The sequence below is a fragment of the Pseudorasbora parva genome, chromosome 23, assembly GCF_024679245.1.
Source record: "Pseudorasbora parva isolate DD20220531a chromosome 23, ASM2467924v1, whole genome shotgun sequence".
NCBI classification, from domain to species: domain Eukaryota; kingdom Metazoa; phylum Chordata; class Actinopteri; order Cypriniformes; family Gobionidae; genus Pseudorasbora; species Pseudorasbora parva.
In genome coordinates, this window is record NC_090194.1 from 335,001 (window position 1) to 350,547 (window position 15,547).

The following is a 15,547-nucleotide window of genomic DNA, read 5'->3' on the forward strand; positions in this document are numbered from 1 at the left end:
ATGAGAAGACGTGCTGCTTAATTATTCATGAGACTGCGTGTGTTTATCCAATGAGAAGACGTGCTGCTTAATTATTCATGAGACTGCGTGTGTTTATCCAATGAGAAGACGTGCTGCTTAATTATTCATGAGACTGCGTGTGTTTATCCAATGAGAAGACGTGCTGCTTAATTATTCATGAGACTGCATGTGTTTATCCAATGAGAAGACGTGCTGCTTAATTATTCATGAGACTGCGTGTGTTTATCCAATGAGAAGACGTGCTGCTTAATTATTCATGAGACTGCGTGTGTTTATCCAATGAGAAGACGTGCTGCTTAATTATTCATGAGACTGCGTGTGTTTATCCAATGAGAAGACGTGCTGCTTAATTATTCATGAGACTGCATGTGTTTATCCAATGAGAAGACGTGCTGCTTAATTATTCATGAGACTGCGTGTGTTTATCCAATGAGAAGACGTGCTGCTTAATTATTCATGAGACTGCGTGTGTTTATCCAATGAGAAGACGTGCTGCTTAATTATTGATGAGACTGCGTGTGTTTATCCAATGAGAAGACGTGCTGCTTAATTATTCATGAGACTGCGTGTGTTTATCCAATGAGAAGACGTGCTGCTTAATTATTCATGAGACTGTGTGTTTATCCAATGAGAAGACGTGCTGCCTAATTATTCATGAGACTGCGTGTGTTTATCCAATGAGAAGACGTGCTGCTTAATTATTGATGACGGCACGCACTGAAAGGCCTTTTCCTCTGACTGACGCTTTAATCAGTGAGATCGCTTACAGTAAGCCAGAGACGCATTAATGGATCAAAACGAGTGTTTGTTTCCGCTTTGTATGAGCGTCTCTTCAATAGATCCTGAGTCTTCACACACACTAATAAAGATGGTACGACCATTTTATTTTATCTTTTTTTGTATTATTATTTTTTTATTATTATTATCTTTACAACTGTTTTAACTATGCTTGTTTTTAATTTTTTATTCATCCATATGGTATTCTTATTTTTCATGCATATGTTACCACTGTTTTAATTTATTTCTATGTAAAGCACTTTGCATTGCCATTGGGTATGAAATGTGCTATAGAAATAAACTTGCCTTGCCTATTTAGTAATTTGTCATCCTTTTGACAATTTGTCAGTTTGTTCATATATATATTTCAAAGCAGAGAACAAATTGCGAATGTCTGTGTATTTAACTGTGCACTGAATTATAGTCGTCACAGGATGTGTGTGTGTGTGTGTGTGTAACGTGATGGTCATTTGTGGGAAGCTTTGATCAGTGGCGTGCACGAGGGCTTGATCCGCTTTGAAAGTGAAAGACTTGAAAACCGTTCGGATCTTTATCTGAGGATTGAACACAAACGCGGAAGAGAAGCCAATGCTGAATAAAGTCGTAGTTTTTGTTATTTTTGGACCCAAATGTATTTTGGATGCTTCAAGAGACTCTAATTAACCCACTGATGTCTCATATGGACTACTGTGATGATGTTTTTATTCCCTTTCTGGACATGGACAGTATAGTGTGCATACACTTGCATACGCTCTCGGACTAAATATAAAATATCTTAAACTGTGTGTGAAGATGAGCGGAGGTCTTACGGGTGTGGAGCGACATTAGGGAGAGGAGTTAATGACACACATTTCCTTTTGGCTGAACTAACCCTTTAATGGCATGTTCTAAAGCGCGTCTCGTGTGTGTGTGTGTGTGTGTGTGTTAGGTGTATCCAGCGCGACCCTCCTGCACTCCAAATCTCTGCGTGGGCACAGGGACTGCTTCGAGAAGTACCATCTCATCGCCAACCAGAACCTGTCCCGCTCCAAGGCGTCTCAGAGCGGGTACGAGGGCATGAAGCGGGCGCTGAGCCAGCGGATCGGCAGAATCCTGCAGAACTCCCAGAGCCGAGCCTCTCTGAGCGCGGAGACGCCGGGCCGGTGGGCAGCCAAACAGATCCTGGGTCAGCAGCCGAGCGGACGCAAGCTCGTGCCCCAGTCGGAGGCCCAGGTGCCGCGATACACCCCTCGATACGGGACACCTGTGCCCGATACACACTCCACACACTCCGACCAGTGCCAGGCATTATGGGCCGCGGAGAGGCGGGAGCAGCGGGACACAGACACACACACAGCACACACTCGAGACCATCGTGAGTGTTTATGATCTTCACAGTCGCAGAACATCTCTATCTCTAATGAATGCTGTTCTTATGAACATAAAGGGACAGTTCACCCCAAAATTACAACTGTCATCATTTACTGTCCCTCATGTCGTTCCAAACCTGCATGAGTTTCTGTCTTCTGCTGAACACAAAGGAAGATATTTGGAAGAATGTTTGTAACCAAGCAGAGAGAATCCATTGACTACTATAGTTGTGTGTGTGTGTGTGTGTGTGTGTGTGTGTGTGTGTGTATGAGATGAGCAGGTCTTAAAGTGACAGTAGCCTATTGTGAACAGTTGTCCTTAAAGGGACAGTTCACCTCTAAAATTATATAAAAAAAAAAAAAAAGACAAAGAGAAAATCACTCACTGCTCTTGAATAAAGTAATTATACAGTAGCTTTTAATCAATGTATATTGAAGACTGTGTAGTTTTAATTTTAGCTTACATTTATTCACTCAATTTCATACTTGTATTCTGCTTTACATCTGAGCTGCCACTGTAAGCCTTTATATATTTATTTTATATTATACAATACACTAGGAATGTGTACAATGGTTTTTTTTAAAGTAAAGTTTTAAGTTTAAGTTAGGTTTAAGGTTTAAGGTCTTTTAAATTAAATAAAATAAAGAAAGAGTATTGCAATAAAAAAAAATTCTCTTTAACCTCTTTCTGTTCCTGTCGCCTAAGAATAGAAGAGCAAAAAACCGTAAAGCGAACCCTAAACCGAACAGTAGTCAATGGTTGCTCTCTGCTTGGTTACAAACATTCTTCCGAATATCTTCTTTGTGTTCAGCAGAAGACAGAAACTCACACAGGTTTGGAACGACATGAGGGACAGTAAATGATGGCAGAAATTTCCTTTTAGGGGGAACTGTCCCTTTAATATTTATCCACTTTCTATTTCAGCATTTATAAGAACATGTCTCTAGATCCTCAAATCCTCAGAATGATTCCTGAGGGATCATGTGACCATGATGATGATAAACTCAGCTTTGATCACAGGAGTAAATCACACTTTACTATAGTGTGTGAAGCGCTCGCAGAATCGGGGAAAATTGTAGCAAAATGAGCGATCATAATAAATGCATGTTATGTTTTATTTAGTGCCGTCCTGAATAAGATACTTTACATAAAAGATGTTTACATATAATCCACAAGACAAACAACAGCTGAATTTATTAAAATGACCTGATCAGAAGTGTGTAAATTGGGGATGGGCATTTTCCCAAAATATTTTATTTGAATATTGGTTATTTAAATACGCTCCGCTTGAGGCGCTCCACAGCGCCTCCCAGTGGCTGTAGTTACACCTGCCAGCTCTACTGGGATCATCATGGAGTCGCTGCATTTACAGCCGGCAAAACTACACAATAAGAAGTGTGAACCCTTCATTCTTATTCTGTGTGTGTCATTCCCTGATGATCCGTGTGTGTGTGTGTGTGTGTGTGTGTGTGTGTGTGTGTGTGTGTGTGTGTGTGTGTCTCATTCCCTGATGATCCACGGCTGTGTGTGTGTGTGTGTGTGTGTGTGTGTGTGTCATTCCCTGATGATCCACGGCTGTGTGTGTGTGTGGGTGTGTGTGTGGTGTGTGTGTGTCTCATTCCCTGATGATCCACGGCTGTGTGTGTGTGTGTGTGTGTGTGTGTGTGTGTGTGTGTGTGTGTGTCTCATTCCCTGATGATCCACGGCTGTGTGTGTGTGTGTGTGTGTGTGTGTGTGTGTGTGTGTGTGTGTGTGTGTGTGTGTGTGTGTGTCTCATTCCCTGATGATCCACGGCTGTGTGTGTGTGTGTGTGTGTGTGTGTCTCATTCCCTGATGATCCACGGCTGTGTGTGTGTGTGGGTGTGTGTGTGGTGTGTGTGTGTCTCATTCCCTGATGATCCACGGCTGTGTGTGTGTGTGTGTGTGTGGTGTGTGTGTGGTGTGTGTTGTTCCCTGATGATCGGACATCTCTGATGTAAAATATCTTATTCAGGTCTAAGTAATAATATGTATTGTGCATGATCGCTCTCTCTCATTTAAAGGGTTTCACAGATTCTGCGAGCGGTTCACACTGACTTCAGACTTTAATAATATTTAAAAATTACGGTTTTTACTGTATTTTGATCAAATAAATGCAGCTTTGGTGAGCGATGAGTTTAAAAAATGTAGAATGTAACGGAGCAAATCTTTTGAGTAGTTTAGTAAAATCCGCACCGCAGTGAGAGGCTTTGGGCTGAGTTTAATTCTCACGGCTCGGAGAAACGGAAGGAAGACTCGATATCTTCACCATTAGGCTCGGGATCTTTCCCGTCAATACAGGCCTCAAACCCGCGGTGAAGAGTGAGGACATGGCTCATGTGTTCCCCAGAGAACCGCTTCCTGTGTCATCAGGGTCACAGTCTGAGGAGAACGCGGCTCAAGGGCTGCTGTGAAGTGAGAGGGCGTGTGTGTGTGTGTGTGTGTGTGTGTGTCAGTTTTCACAGCCATTGTGTGTGTGTGTGTCTTTCAGTGGTGAAGATGAGTGTGGAGGATCTTCGTCGGCTGAACGAGCAGCTGCTGCTGCAGATACAGAGTGAGTTTGATCTTCAATCAATTAATAGTTTTTTGCAAAAATATGTTATATCACACAAAACTTAAGTGTTAGGTTATTCAGTCTCCTTTACCCCAGGCTGCACTTACCCATAACGATAAAACATCTTTGATCATCAAAATGACATTTAAAAAAATTGCCTTTATGACAATGTATTAATGCTTTAAAATAGCTTGACTGCAACTCTTCACCCGTGCTTCATTTAGTTTATGCATATCATGAATATGCAAATGAGCCCTGTCTCCACTCACTCATACAGGCTCGAAAGCGAGATATTTTAGTCTATATAGTTTTAAATATGGATATTTTTCTTATAAAAACATACCACTTTGCTTCAGAAGGCCGTTATTAACCCCCGGAGCCGGGTGGAGCAGTTATGTGATGGATCGATGCACTTACAGTGAGGAAAATAAGTATTTGAACACTCTGCTATTTTGCAAGTTCTCCCGCTTGGAAATCATGGAGGGTCTGGAATTGTCACTGTAGGTGCGTGGCCACTGTGAGAGAGGCAATCAACAACAAAACATCCAGAAATCACAATGTATGATTTTTTTTAAACTCTTTATTTGTATGATACAGCTGCAAATAAGTATTTGAACACCTGAGAAAATCAATGTTAATATTTGGTCCAGTAGCCTTTGTTTGCCGTTCCAGAGCTCAAGCGTTTGCTGTAGTTCTTCAGCAGGTTTGCACTGCAGGAGGGAATCTGGCCCACTCCTCCACACAGATCTTCTCTAGATCCGTCAGGTTTCTGGCCTGACGCTGAGAAACACAGAGTTTGAGCTCCTCCAAAGATTCTCTATTGGGTTTAGGTCTGGAGACCGGCTAGGCCACGCCAGAACCTTCATATGCTTCTGACAGAGCCACTCCTTGGTCTCCTGGCTGTGCTTCGGGTCATTGTCATGTTGGAAGACCCAGCCTCGACTCATCTTCAATGCTCTAACTGAGGGAAGGTGGTTGTTCCCCAAAATCTCGCAATACATGGCCCCGGTCATCCTCTCCTTAATACAGTGCAGTCGCCCTGTCCCATGTGCAGAAAAACACCCCCACAGCATGATGCTGCCGCCCCCATGCTTCACAGTAGGGATGGTGTTCTTGGGATGGTGCTCATTCTTCTTCCTCCAAACGCGTTTAGTGGAATTATGACGGAAAAGTTATATTTTGGTCTCACGTGCAGGCCATAGACATCCGTTAACATTAGTGTAAACATAGATGACGTCACGGGTTTTTCTATAAAAGAAAGAACGCAGCCTTCGTATGTAGACCCAAGCAGTTTATATATTTATAATACTTACTAAAATATATTTCATATTATTTTATTACTTTTGTATTAGTTGTTTGAAGAGTAAAAAAAGAAATTGGTCGGTCTTAATGCAAATTTACAACCGGCAAGTCGGTCGGACTAAAAGGAAAAAAAAATAATAATTTGAGTCGGCCCTAAACTGACAGGGGTCGGTCGGGTTACGGCAAACAAGAATATTTTTAAGGATGGCCTCAACAACAAAACATCCAGAAATCACAATGTATGATTTTTTTAAAACTCTTTATTTGTATGATACAGCTGCAAATAAGTATTTGAACACCTGAGAAAATCAATGTTAATATTTGGTCCAGTAGCCTTTGTTTGCCATTCCAGAGCTCAAGCGTTTGCTGTAGTTCTTCAGCAGGTTTGCACTGCAGGAGGGAATCTGGCCCACTCCTCCACACAGATCTTCTCTAGATCCGTCAGGTTTCTGGCCCTGACGCTGAGAAACACAGAGTTTGAGCTCCTCCAAAGATTCTCTATTGGGTTTTAGGTCTGGAGGACCGGCTAGGCCACGCCAGAACCTTCATATGCTTCTGACAGAGCCACTCCTTGGTCTCCTGGCTGTGCTTCGGGTCATTGTCATGTTGGAAGACCCAGCCTCGACTCATCTTCAATGCTCTAACTGAGGGAAGGTGGTTGTTCCCAAAATCTCGCAATACATGGCCCCAGTCATCCTCTCCTTAATACAGTGCAGTCGCCCTGTCCCCATGTGCAGAAAAACACCCCCACAGCATGATGCTGCCGCCCCCATGCTTCACAGTAGTGAAGTCTCTGCAACGGCGTTAAGCATAAGATTAAAGCGCTCGTCTGTGTGAAGACTACATGAGCAGCAAGAGAAATCTGCAGCACTGATAACAGCGGCAACGAGCGCCAGATCTCCTCTTATTTAACAAACGAATGAAATGATAGTGCCTACTCTTCTAGTTAACCAGAGATGTTTTGTTTGTATTAGTTAGGTTCATCTGTGAAGCAAGATGTTTTAAAAAAGCGGTGGGGACATGTTCCAACCTGTCCCACCCGTAAATTACGCCTATGGGGATGGTACTCATCATTCTTCTTCCTCCAAACAGGTTTAGTGGAATTATGACGGAAAAGTTATATTTTGGTCTCATCTGACCACATGACTTTCTCCCCATGACTCCTCTGGATCATCCAAATGGTCATTGGCAAACTTCAGACGGGCCTGGACATGTGCTGGTTTAAGCAGGGGAACCTTCCGTGCAAATGCATGATTTCAAACCATGGAAGCATAACGGCCTCAAACAGGAGCCTCTAATGACCTAACTGGTTCATCTAATGTAGGATAATAAATGGAGTGGAGGTGGACATTTTAAAGGCAGACTAACAGGTCTCTGAGGGTCAGAACTCTAGCGGATAGACAGGTGTTCAAATACTTATTTGCAGCTGCATCAGACAAATAAATAGTTAAAAAATCATACATTGTGATTTCTAGATTTTTTTTTAGATTATGTCTCTCACAGTGGCCATGCACCTACAGTGACAATATCAAGACCCCTCATGATTTCCAAGTGGAAGAACTAGCAAAATAGCAGAGTGTTCAAATACTTATCCTCACTGTTTATGATGGATGGCATTATTCTTGAGTTTGAGCTGTGTGTGTGTTTGTCCTTAGGTATATGTGAATAGCACTAATAAAGTGTGTGTGTGTGTGTGTGTGTCAGGTGTGTTTGAGCAGCTGTCTGCAGCGGTGCAGGAGAAGGACTCTCTCTCCTCAGAGCTTCATGTTCGGCACATCGCCATCGAGCAGCTCTTCAAGAACTGTGCCAAGCTGCCATGGCTCCAGATCGGACGGGCCGGGGTCAAAGGTCGCAGCAGCCCGGTGGAAGGAGACCGCTGCTGACCCTTCACCCCGATGACCCTCACCTCGCTCTGATGTCCAAAGTGTTGCTATGCAGAATGAGGGTCTAAAACCTTACAAAGACTTGTTTGTTTTTATCATGTGTTGCTTTTCTCCGCTGACTCTGGGTCAGTCTGACGGCGTCGGGCAAGCTGATTGGCTGTTGCTGTGCAGTTGCTGTGGTAACAATTCCCCCCCGCTGCTCCTTCTGTTATTCCTCCCGACACTCTAGAGGAAGTTTAGCTCTTATTGCTCTCCTAAAGCTGCGTTCCTCACAGGTCAGAGGTCAGGACTGCAGCGGTGCGGACACGAGCGCCTACACACACTCACACTCACGCACACACACACACTCTCACACTCACACTCGTGCTGGGATGGATATGGAGCGAGAGGAATGCTGAACCAAAGCTGTTGTTGCCTCACGGTAACGACTTCAGTATTTATTTGTGTTGAATATTTAGAACTGACTTTTTTTCCCTGTGGTTTTCCTTTCTGTGGAGTTTAGAGTGTTTGTGTATGCGCGTGTGTGCGTGCGTGTGTGTGTGTGTGTGTTACATCAGAGCTTCTGATCTAAAGTAAATCAGGGGAAACTGCCCTCTGGTGGCCATTCACAGAATCTGCCCTGGTGTGTGAGTGTGTGTAAGAGAGTGTGAGTGAGTGAGTGAGTGAGTGAGTGAGTGAGTGAGTGAGTGAGTGAGTGAGTGAGTGAGTGAGTGAGTGAGTGAGTGAGTGAGTGAGTGAGTGAGTGAGTGAGTGAGTGAGTGAGTGAGTGAGTGAGTGAGTGAGTGAGTGAGAGTGTGTGTGTGTGTGTGTGTGTGTGTGTGTGTGTGTGTGTGTGCATTGATCTGTGGTGATCATTATTGTTGTATTATCTCCAGAATGTTTCTAAAGCTGCAGATCCGTGTTGTGAGGAATCTGCGCTGGATTCTGACTCTTCTCTTCATAAGAGATGCTCATCGCGACCCCTCTGGGGTTACTCGTTATTATTCTCAGATTATTCTCTAAGTGTGAGATCTGGATCTGCTCTGAAGACTAAACCACACGCTCCCAATTATATTAACTTATGTCATCTCTCTCTCTCTTCTCTCTCTCTCTCTCTCTACCTCCTCTCTCTCTCTCTCTCTCTCTCTCTCTCTCTCTCTCTCTCTCTCTCTCTCTCTCTCTCTCTCTCTCTCTCTCTCTCTCTCTCTCTCTCTCTATCTCTCTACCTCTCTCTCTCTACCTCTACCTCTCTCTCTCTCTACCTCTCTCTCTCTCTCTCTCTCTCTCTCTCTACCTCTCTCTCTCTCTCTCTCTCTCTCTCTCTCTCTCTCTCTCTCTCTCTCTCTCTCTCTACCTCTCTCTCTCTACCTCTCTCTCTCTACCTCTCTCTCTCTCTCTCTCTATCCTCTCTCTCTCTACCTCTCTCTCTCTCTCTCTCTCTCTCTCTCTCTCTCTCTCTCTCTCTCGTGTTCATTATTGTGCGGTTCTTTTGCGTTTGTACATTTCAAGTTTGTTGGAAGGTTTCCAGATGCTTTTGTTTGGAGTGCTGTGTTCATTTTCTTCAAGGAAATGGATTAATAAAAATATTTTTCCTAAAAGCGTGTGAAGCTTTTGATTCTCCAGCAGCTGATCTTAAAGTGAAAGGGGAATATTTATAATTCTTGCTGAAAGTGGTCTTAGAGAGATTGTGCAGAAACAGCATCAGGTCATTCCTCAACATCTTTCAGTCTAAACTCGCGTTATATTTACACACACATTCCCTCCGTTGGGTTTGAGGCACTTCTGACCCGGTTTCATTCATTCTCTACTCTGTGTGTGTGTGTGTGTGTCTCGCTTTCAACATGTTGTGCGTTGCATGTACCACATTAACAATTTAAATAATGAATAAAGATTAAAGTATGTTTATTGTAATGCATTGTTTGATTTGTAAGATATTACGTTGGCGTTCTTCTGCTTCCGTTTCTTCTTCCGCTTGAGTCCATGGCAGCCCATAAACCGCTGGCGGGAAACTTGTGACATTTGGCACACAGCTAGAGGACTGGCCCAACACTAATCTCACCAGTTGTGGAGTCTCTAACCCAATCCCTCTAGCGCCACCACCTGTCCAAAGTTTGACTTGACTCCAGACGATTTGATTCAACCCTATGATGCCATTTTCTTTAGTGTCAATTTTCCCGCCAAAAAACTACTTTTTCAAATTCAGTTTAGACAGTTTATGAGATGTGCACAAAAATGTCGTCCTAAAACCAGATCGTCTTCGGAAAACGGCAATAAAAAGGGCGGGAGCCGATTCATCCGTGCCCAAACTAATGTTACGTAGCACTCGTGATAATAGACATAAGGCCTAACCTCTGTAACGCTTTATCATATCCAGACCAAACTTGGTCCAGATCATCACAAGCACGACCTGAGGCTACATGCTGTGTGTCTGTGCAGCGCCACCTACTGGTCTGGAGAAATCGGCCATTTTGGCCGTCAGCCATTTTGGATTTCGTGGTGAAATGCTGTATTTAATGAACGCATTATCGTATCGTTACAAACTCGTTATGGGTCACCGATACGATGCCCTGAAGGAGCCTGAGAAGTTTCGAGCCAGCGCCACCTAGTGGTAAAATCAAATATTCACATGCTTATAACTTTGGATTTGGTTGACTTACTTTCACAGCAGTCACATCTTTAGGCAAGGCAAGTTTATTTCTATAGCACATTTCATACCCAATGGCCATTCAAAGTGCTTTACATAGAAATTAATTAAAATAGAGATAACATATGCATGAGAAAAGATTTTTTGAAAAACCTACTTTTGCAAACTGGTCCTCGGTTTTTGGCCTGAGCAGAACCAAACCAGTGGAGATTCTCTAGAGTCTGATTGTCAATAGTTGTCAAAAAATGTCCAAATTTCGACTTGCGGACTGGTTAGGGTTAGGTAAGCGCCGCCTAAACGTTAAATGTGACCCGGGCCACTTTTACTAAAATGGCTTTAATTCATGAATTGGCCGAGATATTTTCTCTAAACTTTGGATGTGTATATGAGATCAATCTGAGGTCACATGAAAAAAATTGCAGCGATCGTACACTTGGTGGCGCTATAACAGAAAAAAAACATGAAAATGGCTATAACCAACCAAACGTTAGTCCGATTGACTTGTAAACTGAAATACACTGTCTTTGTCCAAGGTGCCATGTGAGGACATTGGCGTATCTTAAAAAACATGGCCGCCATCGGCCAATGAAATTTGAGCATCTATTAGACAAGGTTAATGGAGGCCGATCCTAAAGGAGCCTGAGAAGTTCCAAGCCGTTTTTTCACAGGAGTCAGCTCTTTAGACTCCTGAATCCTTGCAGAGTTCAATGATACCAAACATGACAGGTTTCACCTTATGGTTTGTGCAACGGGCGGATTTAGCGCTTAAAAAACGCTTGTGCCTGTCTTAATAGCCTATCTTCCGATCGAGACGAAACCACAGCAGGAAATTCGGAAACACTGGTCGATAGCTCAACAATAAAGCACAAAGGTCAACATTTTTATAAAAAGTATAACAAAAGTGTCTATAACTTCAAAACTAAATGAGAAATTTACACCAAATTTGACACATGTCTGGGACACCTAAAAACTGGTGGAGATCAGGCAAGATCCGTTAAAAACCATCAGACCCTGGAGCTCTTCAGCGGTCGTGCCTCTCACGGGGATATCTGGGCCGATAGCCAACAACACATCGGATCGCTCAAAATTATCCATTTTTCTTTTATGACAAAAATCACTGCGATATTAAGATCATGTTCCATGAAGATATTTAGTAAATGTCCTGTTGTAAATATATCATAAATGTATTATTAGTAGTAATATGCATTGCTGAGGACTTCATTTGGACGACTTTAAAGGAGATTGGAAAGATTATTTATTCAGCTTTTCATACATGTATACATCTCAATTTAAAAAAATAAACCTTTACTGGTTTTGTGGTCCAGGGTCACACTGCAAAAAATGCTTTTCTTTCTTTGTATTTCTGTCTTGTTTCTAGTCATATCTAAAAATTCTTACATTAAGCATTTACTAGACAAAAATTATTGTCTTGTTTTGGGAAAAATAACTCAAAATGAAGAGAGTTTTTGCTTAAAATAAGATAAATAATCTGCCAATGGGGTGAGAAAAATAATCTTGTTTTCTGTTTGAATTAAGATTATTTTTCTCACCCCATTGGCAGATTATTTATCTTATTTTGATTATTTTATTTATTTTCCCCCAAAACAACACAATTACTTTAGCTTGTCTAGTCAATACTTCTTATTTTAAGAATTTTTATATGTTTGGACTAAAAACAAGACAAAAATACTATTTTTTGCAGCCCGATAAGTGCTGCTTGCAGCTATATTTTACTGCGTTTTTACTGCCATATTTTTACTGTAACCCATAATTTATTCCTGAACCCCACAGAGTGTTCTTTTGTTTTCCGTGTCTCTATTTCTCGATGGAATATGAGGCTTTAATGTCATAACCCAGATAGCACACATACGTCGGGCCGATGTCGGCGCGATGCACAAAGTTCCATCGGAAAGACATCGATCAGAGAGCGTTTGCTAATTGGGACAAAGTCGCCGAGACATCGGCATTTGATCGCGAATGCTGTCCGGCCGACGTGTGGACGATGCAATACAGCAAATCCTGGCCACTATTCATGGGCTTTCTAGGACCTTTATTTAGGTCGAACCTTTCGGGTTACACCCAGATAGCACACTGGCATAGAATCAACGTTACACTCACGGCATTAAAGACCAACGTCAGACACTCCATTCAAAACATCAATCTACGCAGATGATTTACTTACCCTATGCTGAATGACGTTGATGTCAGTTGAGTGAAACACGATGTTGATTTCAGTTTGGTACAGTTAACGTTAACACATTTTTCTGTTTTAAAAATAGCAAATACTTAATACTAATAAGATACATTGGCCTGTTTATGTAATAATCACACATAACATTCAGTTAACATTGTTTTAATATTTACAGAGCAGTTACAGATAGCCTACATGTTTAGAGCAAACAATCTATATAAATATTCAATATGACAATATAATAGAAAAGGCATTTAATAGAAAAATATATATAATAGAAAAGGCATTTAATAGAAAAATATATATAATAGAAAAGGCATTTACATTCAAATACACAAAGAGGTAGGCTATACAGGTACATAAATTAAAAGCAATATTTACTCAAGAACAACTGATCATGTACCAGACACATTATTTTTATTGGAGCACAAAAGGATATGTCAGTCAGAACATAATGAGACTCAAATGACAGGTTCTTTTCTAATGGTGACTGAGACTATGTGACTCTTTTTGTGTTACACAAAATAAATGCATATGGGTGAGTAGATGGTTTATAAAGAAAGCGTACCCTTGAAAATGTAGGGCAGAAGAACATTGCAGATGAATTGGTTTTCTTTTGCAACTATTGCAGCCTACTATCAGCAAGTGTAAACTCCTTGGTGAAAAAGGTGACAAAGATGTAACCCACATTTCCAATAGCATAGAGAAAATATTTTTAATTACTTTAAAAAATAAAATGCATATTATGAGCCAAAAAAGAGGTTTAAACCACACTGAAAAGTCATTATTAAATACCGATGAGAAGGATGCAATACTAGTGAAACTGGAAAATTAAAGTTTGACCATTGGACGAGAAATACTGATCGAGTCCGCAAAGTCCAGCCAATCTCTTGAATTAAATATCAATTGTTTATATATTGACTACAAACAGAATTAATAGTTGTTAATGAAATAGGTTTGGCATTGGTAAATTGAGACTGGAAAAAATATAACCAGAACATCGACTCAAGCTATGCATGTGCTGTATAATATCGAGTATTATTTTAGCAAAACTAAGCACTGCTGACAGTGGAGAAAATTTCAGTAAAGTCACTGAGAAAATGTATTAGGATTTGTAAACTTGTAGTTTTCTTTTCTCTCACAAACACAACAGTTATATTTGTACTAATCCTATTCTACAAATCACAAATTAATAAAATCGTGGGCTCATTTTTTCCATCAAGGGGAAAAAAATCATACTCACGATCTCACATCATCTAACAAGTAAAATTTGTCCATGGCTTCACACTTTTGATACATGGGTGCACCAAACGCAGAATAAAGATACAGTCACACTACACTTTACATTACATTGACGGGAAACCTTTGTATTAAAGTCAAGTAGATATTTTTTTTATATTTTGAATATACTGTTTTTAAATGTTGAATTCATGTTTATATAAAGACTGCAGAGCATGAAGTCATCATGTTTTGTCATGTTTTTATCATTTGTTAATTTGTAGAATAGGACTTGTGCACCACCAGAAAATAATTTGAAAAGGTTTAACTGTTGTGTTCTTTGTGAGAAAGAAAAGTTTGCAACTTCTAAAAAAAACATGTTCTCTGACTTTAAGGGTGCTTTCACACCTGCCTTATTTAGTTCAGTTGAATCGTACTAGAGTTCGTTTCCCTCTTTGGTGCGGTTCGTTTGGTGAAAGCAGCAATCGCACTCAGGTGCGCACAAAAAGCGGACCAAACAAGCGTACCGAGACCTCCTTGAAGAGCTGGTCTCGGTGCGCTTTCAAACGAACTCTGGAGCGGTTAGCTGGTGGTGAGAACGTGATCCGGCCTCGAACAGAACCAACTGCAAAAGTACTGATAATATTTTGACTAAACCAGCTGCCGTAGTTAGCAGCGCTGACATTATGTGCATGACATTATTACCTGATAGATCGTTGGAAATATTTTCGGAATGAGCGTGTCAGAGTTAAGAATAATTAATGCACGCCTCTGATTGAAGTGACGAGTGATGTGCGCTCGCCGTCTGCAGTACGTTGTTTTCAAGTCGCATCCGCGCTTCATTATAGAAAGGTATTGTTTGCATACTGTGGTTAATACACAATATGTAGTAGATTATGGCCAGGGACAAAACCTGCCCGCAGTCGTCTTTCTATAGTGTTATAGTTTGCTGGGTTTTCCTCTTCTGTTGAAATTTTCCCACAAAGTAAATTCTGACCAATCGAAAAGCAGTTTAGGTAATACACCATGGCCAATGAGTGATGTGGATGTTGTCACATGTTTCAACTGGTTCGGACCAAAGCAATCAGTGTGGTGTGAAAAGGAACCAAAAAAGCTGTAAAATGCCACAATGTATTATTTAATTGTTTGGCCTTGGTTCGGACCAAATTAACTGAACAAGAGATGTGAAAGCACCCTAAGTGCACTGATGTGTGACTATTCTTTACAACTACAAATCCCACTGTCACAGGTGTTCAGTTTTTCTATAATAATACCCTCACAGAACAGGGTATTGATCAGCCATCCATGCAAAAGCAGAGGTCAGTGTGGTGGACTGTTGGTACATCTGTCCAGGCCAACATTTGATGTCTTCATGCCTTCAACTGGGGATTCCCAGAGAACCTGTAACAAAAATAGTACAGTTCAAAATCCATTGTACATACTCATTACAAAGTATTGAATCTGGTTACACAAATTATCATACAAGGTTCAATTTAACTTTAGCTCAATATACAATATTTGCAGCATAATATTGCACAAAAGGCACGGTTTTGTCTTGCACTCTGAATATTCCATTAATTTGGCAATTTGTGACAAGCCCAGTGACATTG

General features: G+C 41.2%; 1 protein-coding gene across 1 annotated transcript in view; it reads left to right on the forward strand.

Annotated features, from left to right (window-relative positions):
* Window positions 1-8,559, forward strand: part of c23h21orf91 (chromosome 23 C21orf91 homolog) — a 32,243-nt gene extending 23,684 nt beyond the window's left edge. Inside the window, exons 3-5 of the mRNA XM_067433574.1 lie at window positions 1,727-2,152; window positions 4,658-4,720; window positions 7,727-8,559. Of these exons, the coding sequence (XP_067289675.1) occupies window positions 1,727-2,152; window positions 4,658-4,720; window positions 7,727-7,905 (668 nt within the window). The 3' untranslated portion in view covers window positions 7,906-8,559. The remainder of the gene's footprint in view (window positions 1-1,726; window positions 2,153-4,657; window positions 4,721-7,726) is intronic.
* The last annotated feature ends 6,988 nt before the right edge of the window (window positions 8,560-15,547 follow it).